We start from the raw sequence: 14,668 nt of genomic DNA on the forward strand, positions 1-14,668 counted from the left end.
CATGTCAGAAGTGCTCTAATGCACTTAAGAATTTAAGATGTTAAAGGAAATCTTTCCACTCCTGTCGCACCAGTTCCCTCCTAATGAAGGCCCGTGCGTTTGGGAAAGGCCTATTCCAAGACCCTTCCGTTCTTTCTACTAGAAGGCCTGAGCAAGCCCTACCACTGCTTCTCCAGGGGTGGAGGTGGAATTGGTTCGGCATTGCTCCTCCTTAGCTCGCCACCCCTTCCTTAATTTCTCCTCCACATTTCAGGCGCTTTTCTCACACTGCCAAAGTGAACTCACCCTGCAGCAACCTTGTCAAGGCAGGGCAGACCAGTGGCCAAAGCAGGGCGTTTGGAACCTTCTGGAAGTAGTCTCACTAGGTTGGTTCAAAAGCCCTTTTCGCAGCACTGTCCTCCCCGGATGGATAATTCGTCCCTCCACCCCTTCGTCCTACTGAATAACAGGACTGGAAAGATTTTTACAGCATCAGGTGCTTCTCTGGCCGCCCTCAGCCTGGGCCCCGAGGCTCTGTCATCGCCAGGTGAACCGTACCTGGGGTGTGGCCGCTGGCGCAATTGGCATTCAGCCACTTCAGAGGCTCTAGCTTCTGGCACTGCTGGGCAAATAAATAGTGCCACCTGGTTGAGAGTCAAAAACGGTGCTTTAAAATGCAAATACAAACCCCTCCTACATTTCTTGTCAAATGACTTATTCACGATTCCCAGGCTTGGCAATGGATTCTGCGCCCGGGAAAAGGGCTCGGGGCACGCTGCCTGCATGTGCAAAAATAAACCCCGAAGACGCCAGCCAAGTACGGGGCTGGAGCCTCTGCAGCCTGATGCCCGCTGGGCGGCTGGCTGTCCCCCGGGAGCTCGCGGGGCTGGGCCCGCTCCTCCTCCGCTCGCCGGGCGGCGGGAGCCAGCGGGCGCCGACTTTAAGAGTTCCTTTCTGCCTTGTAAGGAGGGCCGCTCCCGGCCCGTCCCCGCCCGATCGCTCTGACGCCCAGCCCTCCCGCTGCCCACCCCCAGCCGCCTCCCTCTGACTTGCCGGGAGAAGCCAGACGGAGCCTCTCCCTGCCACAAGTCTCTCCGCCTGCCATCCCCCCCTTTCCTACATCCACCCCCACACCCCTCCCGAGCGCCGCCACCCCTCCTCCGCCCCCGCCTCCGCCTCCTTCTCCTCGGCAATCGGGGGGATAAATCAGGGACGAAATAGAGAGGGGGAAAGAGAGCGGAGAGAGGGAGAGCGCGCGGGCGCTGCAAAGCTCGCCCAGGTCGGTTTCCAAAGTCGCCCTTGATGGCGGCGGAGGCCAGGCAGCCTCGGCGCTGAGCGGCCGACCCGCGCCGGAGGGTCCGCCCGCCGCCGCCCCGCGCCCGCGCCGCGCGCCGCCCCCGCCCCAGCCCGGCGTGCGCCCCGGCCCCCGCGCGCCGGCCCTGCGGACGTCTGCGGGCCGGACGGCAGAGCTCCTTCCCGCCCGCGGCTGCCAGCCCGTTCCCTTCCCCGGCTGGGGAGGGAGGCGGGATTGATCCTCGATCGCGAAGATGGCTGCTGGCTGCCTGCTGGCCTTGACTCTGACACTTTTCCAGTCTTTGCTGATCCGCCCCTCGTCGGAGGAGCCGTTCCCTTCGGCCATCACGTAAGTGGCCGGGCAGGGCAGGGCAGGGCCGGGAGCGCCGGCCGCGGGCGCCGCCGGAGCTGGGCTCGGAGTCCGCCCCCGAGCCGCGGGGCTTTTCTGCCCGTGGGGGTGGGGACGGAGCGGGGCCGGGATGCGGCGAGGCCGAGCGGGAGGAGCGCGCGGCTCGCCGCGGGAAGGTGCCCGGGACGGGCGAGTCGGAGGCGCCGGACGCCCGGGCCGCGCGCTCCCCGCAAAGTCCGCGACGACTCGCGGTGCCTCGACCCATCTCTTCAGGGGATCGTGGACTTAAAGAGTTTATAGGGAATGGGGGAGAGAAAGTTTCCCGCCAGCGAGCCGCGCTCATCCAGCCTACTCTGACACAAAGTTGTGTTTCGGTTGGGTGTTTTACAAATAGGTAATTTCAGGCTTGTCGGTGCAGCCTGGACCTGTGCCGCGCTCGGCCTCCGGGGTGCTCTCTGATCACTGGGGTGCCCAGACTCGTTTAGATGCCAGTTCACTGGGCGCACTTGACAGCCTTTCTGATGACAAGTGTCCCCACTGCCCGCGGCAGAGTGCCGTCCACCCAGGGGTCTCCCAGGTACGGGGACCACGCTCTCCAACCTCTCCAACCTTTTTTTGGAGCATCTCAGGGCTGGAAGACACGCGGTTCCTGTTGTTAGAATGAACAGAACCTATTTTTTGAGGGAGGGACTGAGCGTTACCAGAGTCTCCCGCAATTTCTTTTATTTTTGACATATCTAAAATAACTTAAAAAAAAAAAAACAACCACCTCGCTGCTCTTCTGGAAATAGAGTGTTTAAAGGTAGCCGTGTAATCACACGGCAGGAAGGGAATGAAGAATAATTCTCTCCTCTCTTAGGCTGGAAAAAAGATTGAAAGTCAGTGGCACATAAAAATACATACATATTTTTAAGTGCGCTGAATAGCCTATCAGGCATTCTGGGAAAGCATTTATTTTAGTTCTTGAAGCTACTTTAGAGCTTCTGAGAGTAGGTACTGTTAAGTGGATGAGTCACTTTAATGCATTTTACATAACGAAAACAAAGCCCAAGGTAGCCTTCCCGGCATTTCGGATGTTGGGAATTGTTTGCTGGCCTTTTGTTGGCCCAGTGCTGAACACTGGAGTTTTGGGAGGATGCTAGCAGTGAATCTTTACCAGTCGAACCCCTGAAGCTATTATTTAAGATTCGGCTAAAAGCATTTTTTACATTAGGTGTCAGTGCGAGCATCTGACGGATGCACATTCAAATCCAGAGAAGGGAAGTATCTAATATTTTTGTCATTGATTTACAGTCATGTTTCTTTTTAGATGATTTTCCATAAAAATGATTGCAGATCCTTTTTTGTTATGAAGCAAAAGGGTAAATGCCATCTGTGGAGCTTCATTTAATTGGCAGCATGTTCCAAGCAGATATTTGGAAACATGAGAGAAGTAAGAATTACCCTAAAGATGCTTCCAAATTCTTTACTCTTATTACAAAATTATGCTGTTAATTATTTATTTTTTTGGCTTGGCCTATACAGCAAGACCTCAAATGTCTCACGTGCATTTTGTGTCAAATAAAGAAGTGGCTCTTTAAAAAGGAGTCCATGTGTTTAGTTTACACAATTGTAAAGTCTTATTTTTAACTGACATTTTATCAATATTTCTAATCATTTGAGGGAATGCATCGTCACACCTTTGGGGAAAACTACGACTTTAAACTCCAACAAAATACCACCTTTTATTCCTGAACATACCATGGTAAAAATCCTTATTTTAAGGACAGCTGCAATAAGTGATTTTCTAAAATTAAAATAAGTCATTTTTTTATGGTCAGATATTTACTAGAGACAAGAAAGAAAAGAAATGGTGGGCAAAAATGGGAATTAGGAAGCCACAGTTTCTTTTCTTTGAAAGAATTTGAAATTTATTTTTCAACAATGGGAATTTAATGTCTTCAAGTTACATGAAACATTCATGAAATAAAAGCTTAGCAAAAGGTTTTGTATCTCTAAGTCAGCCTCCTGTAGATAATATTAACAATATTTTTGTAAGACTTCTGCATCTTCATTTAATTTATTTGTAAAGTTAGTAACAGCATCTTCTGCGGAGAGGAAAAATGATAGTTGACATCTGTATTTCATGTTAGATTTCTGAATAAATTTTATAAAATCTTTAAAAATGCAGCGTTATTTTCAGCAAGATGTGATGCCATTTGCTTTTCTTGAAAGAAAATAATTCATGTGGAGTGTAGAGATCATCAAGAGAAATCTCAAATCTTTGGGGAAAATAACAGGTTTATAAAAACTGTATAAAGGTTGTATATAGCATTCACTAAAGGCACATTATTTTGCTTCTATGTATACATTTCTCTGGAAGTCATTAGTAAATTCTTTTGTGTTTTGACACTTTTACTTTTCAGAGGAAAGGTAATACAAGAAGTTTTGATTATCAGAAGAGGATGCCATCAGCACACTATAAAATTATGCTCCGACTGGAGTGGGACCGGAATTAGAGTTAGTAATTCCGTTTTTTTTAGAGTGTTTATAATACTAAGGGCTTAAGTTTTATTATAATAAAACAAAAAATACATAATTCTTAATATCTTTAATTTTCTATTCTCTCCTTTCTCATACATTCTCGTTAGCATATGGTTCTGGATTAAAGTAATAGTTAAAGTGTTCTAAGTGTTAATAGTAAAATAATGGGCTTCTTCAGACAAAGGAATTGATACAGTGCTTTGCTAGGTTAGGTTTTTCTTGAGGAAATGACTGTCTCAAAAAAGTATGAAACATAAATATGCCATGTCGTAGCAACCACTTAATGCACATTGGTTCATATGTAAATGAAAAATACATAATTTTCATGTTATAGTATACACGTGTTGTATTGGTAGTTTAAAATATATTTGTAAAAATGGAGCTCTCACTTGTTCTAGAAATAATTTCTTGACGCACATGTGAAAACATTTCTATTTTAAAACTTAGGGTAATATGTATGCTAGCCAGTATTGTAACGTTAATTTAAACCTGTCTCTCTTAATTGTAGAATCCACTTACAAATCCAGTTTTTTTTTAAACATTGTAGTTATAACTACTCTTCATGTTAAACTTTTATCTCAGTCATATCAAAATGCCACTTAATCAGGTATAATTGGCTGAGAGAACATGGTATATGGAGAACACTGGTATAATGGGATAAATATATTTGTAAGAATATACATAAAATAAACATAACATCTTAAAAAGAATAGTACTTGGGTTTTAAATATTTAGGATATATGTATATTTTTTCCATTATCAGACAGATTTTAATGTAAAGGTTGCAGAAAAGAATATTTGTTTGTGTCATTGGAATGGATATGACATTGGATTAGGTATCTTTTCTGTGTGTTAGAAGTGACATAATCATTCTCACTTGGGCTTCGCAATTACTACTCACATACTATGTATACAAAAATGTGTCTTATGGTAAAATATGAGATAAACTAGTAAGTATAAAATAAAACCTCAAAACTATGAACATTAATATATCATTATCTTAGATCTTTAACTTGTTCTCATCAGCTTAAGAACATGACGTTTATTATTCCGCAGGTGCATGTTTAAAATATTCAACAGTAGATATATTTTTCCATATAAGTAGTATTGTGATATAAAATTTATTAATGTTTATACATGGATATACATGTTGCTCTGTGGATTGGAATTTGAATGAACATTAGGTCAATGGAAATGGATATAAACCAAAAACAAATTTTAGAAATATATAAAATTCTAAGCTGATTATGGTTTATAACAAGGAGATAAAATGTGCCTTTATTTTTATGGCTTTTACTAATTTAAATGTACTAAATCCATATAAAGTAATTTAAAGCAAGTTTTTTATTTTGAAAAAGATAAAACATTTAGTGCTGTTTCTTCCAAGAAACCTTGCTGTATAGACACCTTTCTGTTATTTCTCTAGTATTGATAAAAGTAGCATAATAAAACACTCCCTTACAGCGTTCACACATGGTAAAGTTTGGAAAAACATAAATGACATGTTCAAATTATGTATTCAAATTTAGTATTTATATTTAGAAGTATATATTATAAGAAATAACAAAGCATTTAGGAACTCTAAAATTACTTTAAAATTGTACATATAACAAACTCTATTACCTGATATGTTCTTTAGAGTCTCATTACGCAAACCGCATTTACAGAAGTTTCTTTTCCCTGATTTTCAGTATGAATGTGTATTTCCAAGAAGTAGTCTGTGCTTCTGAATTCACGTCCGTCTTGTTTTCTCTCATGTGTGTTCAAACTGTTTTAGACTGGAGATTTAAATGGTTAAAGTAAAATACATTTTAGGCAAATTGCTAATTTGTTGATTTCCTTCAGTGTCTTACAGGTATGGGCATAATCAGTTCTAGCATAAACATGCTTAAATAGAATTTTGAAAAAAAAATCAGAATTTGTTTCAGTATTTTTAAGAGGTAACATTTTACTGCTATGGAAGTGACAGCCTTTCATCATTTGTAACAAAAGAGCTGTCTGTTGTAGTATTTCAAAAAGCAGGTAAGCTGCTTACTGTGGGGCAAGGACTCCGCTGTGTTTCATCCACTCCACCTTCATTAAGGCTGCTAGTGTGTACCAGGCACTGTATCACACTGTGCCAGCCAGTCCTTTTCATGGACTGTCCGCGTAGCCCAGCTGTTCCTAAGCCTTTCATATGCTTGCCTTCCAGGAAACTTAGAACTAACTACACTGAGGTAGGCAACCATGTAGCTAACATGATTCATTTTTTTCTCCTGTGTGCCCAAGAAGAGGAAAATGGTTCTGTCTTATTGTTTATAGAGTTGAAAGAAAGAGGGTATTGACTTCATTGTCAGTTGAGAGAAAAACAATAGCACTTTGTGAAAAATACTGTATTTAAAATCTTTCCTTTGAGGGTCCAGAATACTAAGATTGCATAATTAGATAATTGTCTAGTTTATATTTTTATAGTATTCTATTTAATAATAATTTACGTGTGTGCAAATATACACAGGGTGGGGCAAAAGTAGGTTCACAGTTGTTTGTATGGAGAATAATACAGTAAGTAAGAAATAATAATACAAGAGTAAACTGTTTTGCATATTCAAAACTGTAGACCTACTTTTGCCCCACCCTATATTACATATGTATGTGTGTGCACACATGTATTTTTAAAAACTTCAAGTGGTTTCCCAGTGTAGAAAAACCTCAGTAAGGTAAGTTTATTAACACATGCTCCTCATGCTTTAAGATCGCTGCCAATCCACAACAGTTTTTAGGGATTAAATGTCACTCAAAATATTTTTATAACACTCGCATTTAGAATAACTTGTAAAGAAAATCAAGTGAGATTTTGTGTACGAAAACAACTTGAATATGCTCAGGCCATATAGTGACAAGTTATTAACATAATTGATGAGTAACAATACAAGTGAGATTCTAAAGATAGTTTTGCCATCTTTGAAACAAGTTAAGTATGAGAAAGAAACGATTGCACATGGAATATCAGGTACCTATTAAAAGGTTTTTGCATGCTAAGCAATTTTATTTCTGCCATTTAGACATGGGATACTTTGAAATTTGTAAGAATTAAACATATTTGGCATTGTGACATTTTTGGAATGAAAATGTACCCACTGTTTTAAAATTTTATTTGTAAAATATAAAATTCTAGGTTTCTTTTCTGTGTTGGCATTCCTATTTTCCACTATTCCTATACACGTGAATAAACTACTATTAGCAATCTAAAAAATGAGTCAAATGATCATTGTTCCTTTAAAATTTGCCATTTATACAGATTCTAACAAGATTATAAACAAGGAAAAGATTGACATTGTGGCCTCAACAAACTAGTGCACTTTTACAGTTAATTTCAATAATTCAGAGGCAGGCTGTTATATATGAAGCAATATTTAAAGTTCTATTTGAATATGAATGTGGGATATTTCTGGCTAAATGTTATTTTAACATTTGCTTCTACTGATTTTTTTTTTTTACCATATGCTTCTGCTGGAATAAAAAAAATTAGGATGTATTTTAAATTCTGTATCGTATATGAGGAAACTACTTAAGCTAGGAATGATGGCAATGGACAATAATGTAGTTGCCCATTTTAAATGCTTCAGATTTAGGGATAATCTTATTGTCAATTTGAAGTACTTTTTTCTGAGTAATTAAAAATTTATTGTGATGGTCTCCTGGCTAATTATGAATTCTTTTAGTTAAATAACTAATTGCTAGTTCTCTCTTTCTTATGCACACATGTTTAATATTAATTATAATTTATTATTTGCATATAATATTAGGTCAAATGGGGAATTTTTGGTTTGTTTTCTTCCAAGCAACCTGAGAGCAGACTTCATTTCTGGGTCCTCCTTCTTGCTGGATTCTACTCAGTGTTTCCAGGGTCCTTCCTTTCACCCCTGGACATTTCTCTCTATGAGAAATTGTTGACGTATTTTGGTGCACAGATAGGTCTGTAATACATAACCAAGACTTTGACCAACATTGTCAAATGACAAAACTGACATTTGCTCACATACTGTGGAGGTAATTAGGGAAAAGAGGAGAGAGCTAATAAAATCATTCTCTGTATAAGGTGCCTACTGTCAGACTAGGTAAAGGGAAGGGATGGTAGACATTAATGGTGTCTTATTTTGAGGATTCAAGGAGGACTAGCTCAGTAAAATAAATGGGCTTAAGCAAACTGAGAAAATCTCTTGTTTTAAAACAATGATCAAGAAGTGTCGAGGTACAAACACCGTGAGGAATGATGCATGTGAAAGTGGGACAAAGGGGCCTTTGGATTACAAATTAAAGATGCTAAAGGTGGGAGTTGGTTATTTGAAAATTTTTCTGTTTTTCCCCGCATTTCCCATATGAGCTTGGTTATCCTGGAAATGCTGTTTACTGAACATAATATTTGTTTTTAGATATTCAAATATTTATATATGGAAATTCACTTTAGAAACCAAAGCCAAGAAAATTGTCTAGATCTCAAGAAAAGCAAGTAAACATTTTATTTAAACATTTTTTTAAAGATTTAATTTATTTATTTTTAGAGAGGGGAAGGAAGGGAGAGAGGGAGAGAAACATCAATGTGTGGTTGCCTCTCAAGTGCCCCCCACCCCACTGGGCACCTGGCCCACAACCCAGCCATGCTTTCTGACTGGGAATCGAACCATTGTCCCCTTGGTTCGCAGGCTGGTGCTCAAATCACTGAGCCACACCAGCCAGGGCAAACATTTTATTTTTAATAAAACCCTAGGGAAGTGGTTTATGGGATAAAAAGTGTTAGTATAACACTTTCTTAAAAGCTTAAGTGCTAATAAGAAAAAAAAAATTCTGTTAGTAAATTTTTTCCATTATTCAGGGTCTGGCACAAATAACGCCCCTGTTTTATTACAAAATCATAGCATGTAATTCTGTAATATAACAATATCACACTCAAGCATACCATATGACATTTTAGGTGAAATGTTCAAATTAAAACTATAAATTATTACACCCATATTATTACCCTACCAACCACACTCAAGCAAGCCTTACTTCTCTGCTGGACCCTGTATTATAAGAAATGGAAATAACTTGCAGGTATGTAGGCTTTTGTAGGGTCTACTGAAGATTAAAGTAGACCCCAAAGTACATAATACATCATATTTAAAGCAAATAATTTAAATTTATGCTGTCTTAATATTTCCTGCTTTATATATTTTAACATCGAGTGCAATTTGATTCAGTGATTAATGCAACTATTATTATTCAGTACAACTTATACAGCACACTGAACTACGTTCTGAGAATCCAAACAGGAGAAGAGAGCCCGAAGAGAGTCACAACTCCGAGCTGACTGTGAAGCAATGGGACCCATCAAAACATGACCGAGCAAAAGCACGTAGTGTGCTGAAGAAGCGTGGTCGGTCCCATGTTAGGCCTAGGGCTCCTGGGTGGAAGGAGATGTTGATGTGACTGGATCATTGGTTCGAGGCCAAATTATAAAATTGTTGCATCAGGGCCATCTTTCTACATGACCCGAAGCGAGACAGGCAGTGTTCACAGCACGGGACATTCGTGGTGGCTCAGCTCTGCATACTCAAATTTGGCTTTTCTCCAAAGATTTTTAAATTAAAAAGAATTGTAGTTTAATCCATATAGAAGATGGGTTAAAGACCAGTATCTGAGGCAGAGGCGGTGAGGGGAGCTGTTGGTAGACCACTGCAGCATTCCCAGAGTGGGAGATGGCCAAGACCTAAAAGAGAACAGGGGTGGTGGGGAAGCAGGAATGAAACACGATGCAGAAGTAATGCGTCAGGTCCTGTGGGTCCTGGGATTTGGGGAATCAGGAGAGAAGAGCTGTAATCTAAGATCTCTAACGGGTAGATCATGTTACATTAAACTTTGTGGACTAGAGAACACAGGAGCACCACCAAGTTGGTGGTGGGAGTGAAGGTAATAGGCTCACTGTTTGACATTCTGAGCTCGCAGTGTTTCTGTAGATGATATTAGGCCATTAGAAAATGTATCTGAATTGGAGACAAATCCAGGGAGCATTCTTGGAAGCCAGAAAAAAGATTCATTCATTTATGTAGCAAATATTTATTTAGTATCTGTCATGATACACACTGTGAGTTTGCAGAGAAGAACCTTGGTCTACAGTTTCATTTTGCAGAGAAAAGAGGAGCCCTTCAAGGAAGTCGCCAGGCTGTGCAGGGTATGAGAGCAGTTTCAGCAGTGTGTTGCCGACTGAAGCATGATTTCGGTGCCTTAAGAGTTGGTAGCAGCTAAGACTAATACAGGTAGCAAGTGTGGATTGTTCTTTCAAGGAATTTAACGATGTGAAGAAAGGGAAAGAAATGGACACTAAGCTTAGAAGAAGACAGTTTTAAGAAACACGACACTCTTTTGTTTAAAAATAGGAGTTACATTAGGCTGTTCGGGATTGCAGATAGTAGTAGTAGAAAACCATAGGACTGTCTTGAACCAAAAAGGAAACTATTTTTCAAATTAGTGGTGCTGAATGATCAATTATGAGAGTCAAGGTCAAGGATGTGCCAACAACTGCAGAAAGGGGTGGGAATGCCACTGGGATCCTCTCTTGCTCCAGCGTAGAGGTTTTTTGTTTGTTTGTTTGACTCCTCATTCTTCTGCCTTCCCTGCCAATCGGTTTTATCTGCTTTCCAGTGCTCCTGGTATTGTATAGCTGTGAGGGTTTATGTTCTCTCCATCCAAGCTTTGAACTAGTTTGAGACTAGAACTCTAGTCTAAAATGTAACCTCCTAAAGAAATGTTGACAGTCTCCATATGGTCCAGATGGCCTGCTACTCATCATTTTGTTGTGATCAGGAGATGGGGTTTGGAAAAAGGACTCTGGTTGCCAGAGCCTGGGTCACTTCTCCATACCCTGGTCCAATCTCATTCCATTGCAACAGGCCAGCTGCTGTTAGCATGGGTAGAGGAAGAGACAGTTCTTAGAAAATGGCTCCTGGGGTTGGGGGAGGTGTAGTGACAAGGAAGTAAGTGTTACCAGAGGGGAGATTTGAGGATATCAGAGGGAGAAGAATGAATGGCAGAGAGATGAAAGAGATGAGAGACCGTGATTGGTGGGTGAGTGTTCTAACTGGCAAGTGAGGAAAGGACCAAGAAGAAAAACAATGTCTTACAAGATAGCATGAAAGATGAGACAGCCTTGAGAATTAAAGCAGATGGTTGGAATATAGACTAGATACCCTTTTAATTTACTGGAGATGTTTTTGGAGAAATGTTTCAAATTATATATTCAATTCTCAAGCTGGAATGACATGATAGTTTTTCTTGGTAGTAATAAGACTCCAGTTCACAACTCTATTCCCTTTAGACACAGCAACATTTGGTCTTTTTTCCTTTATTTTTCATTTCTTTTTTTAAGGTTATTATTATCTTGAAGGTCCATGTAGTTTTGCAAAATGTTACTAGATTTAATAAGTCTATGTGCTTATGGTAGAAAGAAATATCAATGAAAAGGAAACAACAAAAAGAGGGAATAGTTCCTGTTTTGGCAATTTATCATTATTTATGTATTAATTTTTTGACAAATAGAGGAGGTCTACTCCCACACTGTATTCCCCCACCATGTATTCATTTTTTAGCAAAAGGCAGAAATTTGAATTAGAACAGTTCCTTGTCAACAAAACAAAATGATAAATTTGATAAGATAAGAAACCACTAACAAATGGAATATTCCTGCAAAGCATGTTTCTGGTCAATCCTTAAAGAGGCATCTCAGGTCTCCTGAAGGTCTGGAAATTACTGGCAGCTGCCATCACAGCAGTTCCCCGGGCCTCCGAGATGACTGAATGAATGGTTAGGGTTACGAGTGCCAGCAGACCTATGAATCGATGTTGATCTCATTGGTACCAGTGCAGTGTGGAAAAATCACCCGTGTGGTTTGTGACACCAGATGAGAAGAGTTAGGGTGGGCTTTGTATTTTTCCCTTTTGTGACTTTGCTCTTTTTCCTCTCTCATAGGTATTCACAGTTTACTTGAGCTAATTTCGATGTCTCTACCTGCAGAATGTATGGGCACTATAACTAACAATTCTCTTTACATGTTATAATATTGCTTCTGACAATTTGGGGCCTCTTCTTTATGCCAGGCACTGTGAATGAATACTCTGCATGTTTTTCTAACCCATCCAACTTTCACCTTAGTCCCCAAAGATAAGTATGTTATTATCCATGTTTTATAGATGAGGGAAGTTAGAGTATGAAGAACTCTGCATTTTCTGAGGAGCAAAATCTGACCTCAAGCAACTCAATTCTAGAGTCCTACACTTGCAGTATTTTGCTGCTGCTTCTCTATGGCAGGAGCTTTGACATCCGTTATCTTACGGGTCCAGCTGTGGCTGGCTGACTATCCCAGCAATGAGGTCCAGGGAAAAAGGAGTCAGTGTAAAGTAGAGCTGAAACAACTCTAAGTCTTGATGTCTCCCTCTGCTGAACAAGGAGAACATTAAGTGAATCCAGAATCACAGTGTTGTACTGCGAGGGTCCAACAAGAGGATGCCTGTGGAACTTTGAAGGGCTGTTTAATGGTCCGGCGTTATTATTTGTACCACGTGTGATTTTTCTGCCTTCGAGAAAAAACAAAGTTGATGAAACAAAGTGATATTAGATTATTATGCTAATATATCATTTGGGCCATGAGAAAAACCTGAAATAAAGGGGGAAAGGAATGCTGATCAGGTCTTATAAGTGTCTCTTTCTAAAGCTTGCATTGCCTTTAATCATAAAGAGGGATGCAGTGAACTTGAGTGAGCGAAATGTTTTGTCTCCAGGTTAGGGACACAACCTGTACCCGAAAGACACCATGAAGAAAGAACCATGAAGTTTTTGATATATTTTATCTTGACATTTCAGCCAGCACCTGTTGTATAACTGTGCCACAGGAAGTTGAATCTCCTTTTAAAAGTTACAACTTTGCCACTGACAACCTTTCATTGTCAAACAAAAATGTGAGTTTTCTGCTTCAAGTCAGAATATTTGAAAGTCAATAAAGAGATCTGCCCATGATGTTTAGAGAAGTGATTCCAGACAACTCTCCAAATCGGGCGAGCGCAGAAGAGTAAAATTGAGACCAGTTGCATCTTTAGCAGCTAACACAGAAGTCAGTAAAAATCTGCCAAGAGCATCCTGAGAAAGGCCAGTGTTCATTTGCCTCATCCAACTGATGATTAGTCACACTCATTTAACCCCACCCCTCCACTTTCCAATATAAACAGAGGTCAGCCTTTTACACACACTCTTACTGGTAGGAAAAAACAAAAACACTTAACGTCTGCTGCACATTTTTAATCGATCCGTGGACATGAGAGATATTTTGATGAAACTAGACGTCAGTACCATGACTAATGACTACGACTTGATGATCACCATTGTAGCAGCCCATTTGCAAGTGCCAGGAACCTGCCTTTTTGACATTTGCCACAGAAAAGAATGTGTAAAATTCTTAGGATGTTTGTCACCTTAAAAATACCAACCCTTCTTTTCCATAACATGCTATTAGAATTGACTTAAATTTGCATTTGTGAAAATGTTAAGAGGGACAAACTGATGAGCCATGCGAAGCCTCAGGAGGATGGGTATAGTGGGGCTTATGCACGTAGTTCTAAATTAAACATTTAAGCTTGGCTGTTTCTCAAAACATCTGAATTTCCTGTCAATGTAAATGTAGAAGTCAGAATTAATTTTCCTGAGGTAAAATTTTATTGTGCATGTGTAACTCAGCTCCCAGGGGATTGATACACATCATGTCAAGGTCTGCCAATGAGTAATTGTTTAAAATTTATATCAGTACTCAATGGTAATAAATAAACATAGGGGAAGGGTAACTCATCACAGGGCCAACCATGCATGATAATTAGATGAGGTCCATTTGTCTCCTTAAGTTATTGGATGTGACACAACCTGTCCGTGTGGCGTCTGAAAGCCAGCTGAGTCCCTGGGTGTAAATGACTGCGACAAAGGGGTGGTTTGAGGGTTGTAAACCTTGGATTTGATTCTGCCCCTTCTGGATTTTTCCACAAGTGAAGTAGATTGGCCCCTGGGATTCTGTTCTCATAACATGCATGCAGTTCTAAGGCCTGGGGTCAACAGACTCCTCGGGGTCTATTTTTTTATTCCTTTTTTGTTCCCTCTACACCACCACCCTAACTGCAGGATAACACATGATAACACATGAAGTATATGTGTGTATTACATAATGTTTATATATTATATAATATAGTAATATAGCACATTGCATGTTAGTATAATATATAAGCAGATTTATATGAAATGAAAGTATTATAAAACACTAGCGAAATATGCACATAGAATCAGATGTGTTACATGCATGTAGGACACATTTAGAAGACATAAAACAAAGTGCTTTTTAGAATCCAGAAGATCTGTCATACATATAAAGGACTGCTAATTTTATTAGGAGTGAAGCATCATTAAAATCTTTGGGATAGGATATCTACTTGCTAATTATAGTTTTAATATTTTTGCCCATTTGAGGCTTGTGAT

General features: G+C 40.1%; 1 protein-coding gene across 7 annotated transcripts in view; it reads left to right on the plus strand.

Annotated features, from left to right (window-relative positions):
* The first annotated feature begins 1,005 nt into the window (after positions 1-1,005).
* Positions 1,006-14,668, plus strand: part of CACNA2D1 (calcium voltage-gated channel auxiliary subunit alpha2delta 1) — a 457,573-nt gene continuing 443,910 nt past the window's right edge. For all 7 annotated transcript variants that reach the window (XM_053926392.2, XM_053926394.2, XM_053926393.2 and 4 more), the window contains exon 1: positions 1,006-1,621. In XM_053926392.2, the coding sequence (XP_053782367.1) occupies positions 1,527-1,621 (95 nt within the window). In that variant the 5' untranslated portion in view covers positions 1,006-1,526. The remainder of the gene's footprint in view (positions 1,622-14,668) is intronic.

The sequence above is a fragment of the Desmodus rotundus genome, chromosome 6, assembly GCF_022682495.2.
Source record: "Desmodus rotundus isolate HL8 chromosome 6, HLdesRot8A.1, whole genome shotgun sequence".
Lineage (NCBI taxonomy): Eukaryota > Metazoa > Chordata > Mammalia > Chiroptera > Phyllostomidae > Desmodus > Desmodus rotundus.